We start from the raw sequence: 6,000 nt of genomic DNA on the forward strand, positions 1-6,000 counted from the left end.
TTCCAACGATTATTTGACATATTTTTATATGTTTTAGCTAATCTGTCTGGTGTTAAATACCATCTGTAGAACATCTTATACAGAGTCTCTTTAAATGTCACCGATTTAGTTATTTTCACATTCACTTTCCATAGATTGCTCATCAAAAATACATTTTAATTAACTTATCATTGTATGTACACAAGGGCAAATCTTACTGCATGCAACTCGAGAGTGTTGCTACAGAGGCCTCTACTGAGCGCATTCCATTTACCCTGCACTGAGAAGCCCTCTCAGTGGGCACCCCATCCCGTCAGGGAAGCATCAGTAGTGAGGGTGTTACCAGAACCCAAACTGGACTCCATTTCTGAGGACTGGAAGGTGGCTAATGTCACCCCCATCTTTAAAAAGGGTTCCAGAGGAGATCTGGGAAATTACAGGTCAGTCAGTTTAACATATAAACATACTTTTATACAGACAGTTTTGCAGATCTCAGTACCTTTTTGAACCAGAATTGTTTTTATTGAATTGTATACAAGTGGTTAAGATGCTGAACTGCAGGCTGTAGAAGGTCGGTAGTTCAGCAGTTCGAGACCCGAGTGTGCCGCATGACGGAGTGAGCTCCTGTCTCTAGTTCCAGCTCCTGCCAACCTAGCAGTTCGAAAGCAAGAAATTGCAAGTAGATAAATAGGTACCACTTTGGTGGGAAGGTAACAGCGTTCCGTGCGCCTTGGTATTTAGTCATGCCGGCCACATGACCACGGAAATGTCTTTGGACAGCGCTGGCTCTTCGGCTTTGAAACCGAGATGAGCACCGCAACCCTAGAGTCGGATTCGACTGGCTTTCGAGCAAGGGAACCTTTACCTTTATACCAGAGAACTTTGACAAAAAATTATCACAAGAACTCGTGGGCACTCAATTAAATTGCTGAGTGGTCAGGTTAGAATGGATAAAAGGAAGTAATTTTTCACCCAAAGAGTGATTAACATATGGAATTCACTGCCACAGGAGGTGGTGGTGGCTACAAGCATGGACAGCTTCAAAAGGGAATTAGATAAGCATATGGAGCAGAGGTCCATCAGTGGCTATTAGCCACAAGGTATAAATAGGAACTATCAGTCTGGGGCAAGTGATGCTCTGTCTTCTTGGTGCTTGGGGGGTGGGGGGCAAGTGGGAGGGCTTCTAGTGTCCTGGCCCCACTGGTGGACCTCCTGATGGCACCTGGTATTTTTGGCCACTGTGTGACAGTGTTGAACTGGATGGGCCTTTGGCCTGATCCAACATTGGCTTTTCTTATGTTCTTATGTTCAGTCTGACGTTGAAGGCATTCAGCAATTATAGCCCATTGAAGAACATAGCTGTAAGCATAGCTTTATGATGAAGTGAATCAACAGTATATTTCCAATATGTCACCAAGAGAAATGAATTGTTGAAAGACAGTTTATGTACACATCCTTGTTCAGAAGATCATTGTCGAAACGGCACACCATTCCGGAGACCACCGTCTACATTCACTATATATATTACTTATTTTCTGTTATTGTATATTATGATTTATGAATATATTACCAAGCGCTAAATTGTCACAGTTCTTTTTCCTTTTTTCATTGGTCTTATTACTGTGCCCATTCTTGTAACTATTAATTAGCAGGCACATTGATGAACAAAAACTATTGAGGCAGACTCAGCATGGGTTCTGTAAGGGAAGTTCTTGTCTCACTAACCTGTTAGTGTTCTTTGAGGGGGTGAACAAACATGTGGACAAAGGGGACCCAATAGATGTTGTTTACCTTGACTTCCAGAAAGCTTTTGATAAAGTTCCTCCTCAGAGACTCCAAAGTAAGCTCTGCAGTCATGGGACGAGAGGACAAGTCCTCTAGTGGATCAAAAACTGGCTAATTTTTTTTGAATTTTTTATTGCTTTTCCACTATAAACTACAACTAAACACTACAAATTCAAAGTTGCAAGGAACAAAATAATGATTACAATATATCATTTAATTTCTATATAGAATGTATTCAGATAGAAAGAACAAAAATTTTTTGATTGTTATCGTATCCAAAAACTGGCTAATTAATAGGAAACAGAGAGTGAGTATAAATGGGCAATTTTCACAGTCGAGGGTGGTAAGCAGTGGGGTACCGCAGTTCTCTGTACTGGGTCCAATGCTTTTACTTGTTTATTAATGATTTGGAGTTGGGAGTAAGCAGTTAAGTGGCTAAATTTGCAGATGACACTAAATTGTTCGGGGTGGTGAGAATCAGGGAGGATTGTGAGGCACTCTAAAGGGATCTGTCGAGGATGGGCAAGTGGATGTTAATGTTGCAAATGGGGTTCAGTGTGGCCAGGTGTAAAGTGATGCACATCGGGGCAAAAGAATCCTAACTATAAATACACATTGATGGGATCCAAACTGTGTAGGATCTTTGGTGCTGCTGAAGAGCACCACTCCAACTGAATTTCTTTCCACACTCTGAGCATTCAAAAGGTTTCTCCCCTGTGTGGGTTCTTCGATGCGATTGTAGAGCACCACTCTGACTGAATCTCTTCCCACACTCTGAGCATTCAAAAGGTTTCTCCCCTGTGTGAGTTCTTTGGTGCACCTGAAGATTTTCACTCTGACTGAATTTCTTTCCACACTCTGAGCATTCAAAAGGTTTCTCCCCTGTGTGGGTTCTTTGATGCAGATGAAGTTTGTCACTCCCACTGAATTTCTTTCCACACTCTAAGCATTCAAAAGGTTTCTCCCCTGTGTGGGTTCTTTGATGCAGTTGAAGATTACCACTGTTACTGAATCTCTTTCGACACTCTGAACATTCAAAAGGTTTTTCTCCAGTGTGGGTTCTTTGATGCAGTTGAAGACTGCCACTCACACTGATTCCCTTTCCACACTCAGAACATTCAAAAGGTTTCTCCCCTGTGTGGGTACGCTGATGCTGTTGAAGATGTAAAGTCCGACTGAATCTCTTTCCAAACTCTGAGCATTCAAAAGGTTTCTCCCCTGTGTGAGTTCTTTGGTGCACCCGAAGATTTTAAGGTTAAATAGAATAAACTGGATAATTGATGGTGTTTGGGTAAATGAAGATCCTAGTAAATGATCTCCAAGCCCATTTAGGCTCATACAAAGGTGGTGTTGGTAGCCTTTACTGTAAATCTGTGGACTCAGCTCATCAAAGTAACGGTTTTAATTGTGGGATCATTTTTGTGGCTCTTTCAGCTACCCACACAATGACATTTTTTTAAAAAAAGCCCCCAGTTGTGGGTGAGAAAACAGATGCTCTGCCAACTAAGCCTTGTGCGATTCCAGGAGCCACCCAGCCATTTTCTGGCTGTGGGGGTAGGCTCTGCTGGACATGATATAGGATTTTATGGTATGTTTGGGATGTCCCAATAGAAAAAACCCAAACATCCATGAGGATCCGTGCTTCAGGATCATGTTTTTGCAGCATGGTGTTGCCACAGAGCCGTGGCACCGTGATTTCTGTGGTGCAGGCTGTGGCCATGGACATGATATGGGATTTAAAGGTATGTTTGGGGTGTCCCAACACAAAAAACCCAAGCATCCATGAGGATCCATGCTTCGGAATCATGTTTTTACAGAATGGTTTCACCACGAAGCCGTAGATCTGTGATTTTTGTGGTACTAGCTGTTGCCATGGACATGTTATGTGATTTGATGTTGTGTTTGGGGTAACCCAATGCAAAAAATCCAAGGATCCAACTGAAAATCCCTAAGGATCCATGAGGATCCATGCTTTGGAACCATGTTTTTGCAGTTCTGTGGTGCCACGAATTCGTGGGGGCATGATTTTTGTAGTGCTTCTTATAATCTAAGACATGGTCTACAGTATGATGTTGGTTTTATCTCATTTTAGTGTAGAAATCATATGAATTCATGAGGATCCATGCTTTGGAATCATGTTTTTGCACTGTTGTGGTGCCACAAATCTGTGGATTGGCCTGATCCAACATGGTTTCTCTTATGTTCTTTAACTGCCTGATACCAACCATCCTTTAAGACACAGGTGTAAGTTTGGGGATCACCCTTGGGGTTTGACTTGCTGGGGTCTAAGCATGCCCGTAAATCATCATTCAAAGAGGTATCTGACCTGTTCACCACACCTACAAATGATTCTTGTCTTGCTTCCTTTGCAGCTGCATCAGCAGCAGAATTCCCAGGGGCATGAAGACCCCGAGTGTGATGTGCTTTTACGGGATAAACATAACAGAGGTCAGCTCATCATCCCCAGATCTGTTTGGCTTTCATTTGCTTGCCCCTGGAAGCATGGAAGCCATATTCCTTCCCTAACATAAGATCAGAAAGAAAAGCCCTATAAATATAGTGCCTATATGCCTGAAGGGGCACTTTCACCATGTCCAGAACCACCAGCACTTTAGCTTGCTAGGCTGTAACATCTCCTGCTGGAAAAAATTTATTTTCCAGTAAAGCAAATTCCTCTAAGGAAAGTAAAGACACCCTTAAATATTCGCATATCCAGCAGAATATGCATGCTTTGCTCCTGAGGCCTGGACACTGCTGACATCCGTAGAAATGGCATTTTTAAACTGCCATAAGGGAAAGTCCCAGCCTCCCCATTTCTGCTGGGGGATGGACTTTGGGAGTCTATGTAAGGGGTGCTAGGCAGGGTCATAAATAAAAGAGACCTCTTCAGCACTCCTTTGCCCTGCCCATTGCATCCAGTGAGAATGCAGTGCCCTATGGCATGATTTGGAGACTAATGAAGATGCAGGGATCGCAGTGTGAAAAAAGAAGAGTTGGTTTTTATTAACCCACCTTTCACTACCCAAAGGAGTCTCAGAGTGGCCTACAATTGCCTTCCCCTCCTCTCCCCACAACAGACACCCTGTGAGGTAGGTGGGGCTGAGGGAGTTCTGAGAAAGAGAACTGTGACTGGCCCAAGGTCACCCAGCAAACGTCATATGGAAGAGGGGGGGAATCAAACCTGGTTCTCCAGATTAGAGTTCACTGCCCTTAACCACTATACCAAACTGGCTCTGCCAGTTTGTGCTGTCCTACCACAAGATCTCTAAATTAAGTAAAACATCTGAAATGGACAACCCTTAAAACTGGCTCAAAAATGCTATACTCTCAGAATACCGGGAGGTGAAGTGTTAAATCTTCACTGGAATGGATCTTTGGGTGACAGGCTGCACTAAACACTCTGAATGGCCAGCACCAGCTAGGTGAGGAATTATTATTAGCTGGGTGCTGAAGGGGAATAGGCAGGGGTCGTTTCGTAGAAAAAGAGCTAGGGGAACTCATTAGCATAACTCATTAACATATGCCACACCCCCTGACATCACCGGAAGTGTGTCACAAGGCCACACCCCCTGCCATCGCCGGAAGTGTGTCATAAGGCCACACACCCCGCCCCTAACGGTCCTGGCCCGGCGGTGGACCTGCAAGGCCGGCGGGAGTGCAAGGAAGCCCCGCGAAGGCCCTCCCTGGCCCCAGGCAGGCAGGGGTGGGGAGAGGCAGGGAGGAAGCAACTTACCCTCCCTCTTCTCCTGCCTCCTCCTGGCTGAATGAGGGCCAGAAGCGGGGCAGCCAGAAGCAGGGGGCGGGGCTTCATCATGTGCCCCGCCCCCACTGGCCCCAGGCAGGCAGGGGTGGGGAGAGGCAGGGAGGAAGCAACTTACTCTCCCTCTTCTCCTGCCTCCTCCTGGCTGAATGAGGGCCGGAAGCAGGGCGGCCGGAAGCGGGGGCGGGGCTTCGTCATGTGCCCTGCCCCCCGTACCTCACCCGTGTTGGAAATGTATGTGTTTACAAGGTCTGATTCAGTCATTATAGGGTTAACTTGTATTCCTAGTTTGCTATTGTTTAGACTGACCTGGAAGGGATACCTGGCACTAAGCCAATGGGGGATTTGCCCGGGAAAAGTAACTTCTATTTTGATGCAGATTGGTCATTTGTTCCAGGTGACTTCCTTTCTAGGGGTCAAGAAGAAGGAGGAAATCTCCATTACGTGTGTGCTTGTCTTCAGTATAGGAAGCTTAG

General features: G+C 45.0%; 1 protein-coding gene across 1 annotated transcript in view; it reads right to left on the reverse strand.

Moving 5' to 3' along the window:
* The window catches only part of LOC107124583, a 117,009-nt gene that overhangs the window by 66,582 nt on the left and 44,427 nt on the right, over positions 1–6,000 (reverse strand). The window contains 1 exon segment of the mRNA XM_015428070.1: positions 2,396–3,012. Within this exon segment, the coding sequence (XP_015283556.1) occupies positions 2,396–3,012 (617 nt within the window).

This window comes from Gekko japonicus, unplaced genomic scaffold, assembly GCF_001447785.1.
Source record: "Gekko japonicus isolate JY-2015 unplaced genomic scaffold, Gekko_japonicus_V1.1 scaffold1053, whole genome shotgun sequence".
NCBI lineage: Eukaryota > Metazoa > Chordata > Lepidosauria > Squamata > Gekkonidae > Gekko > Gekko japonicus.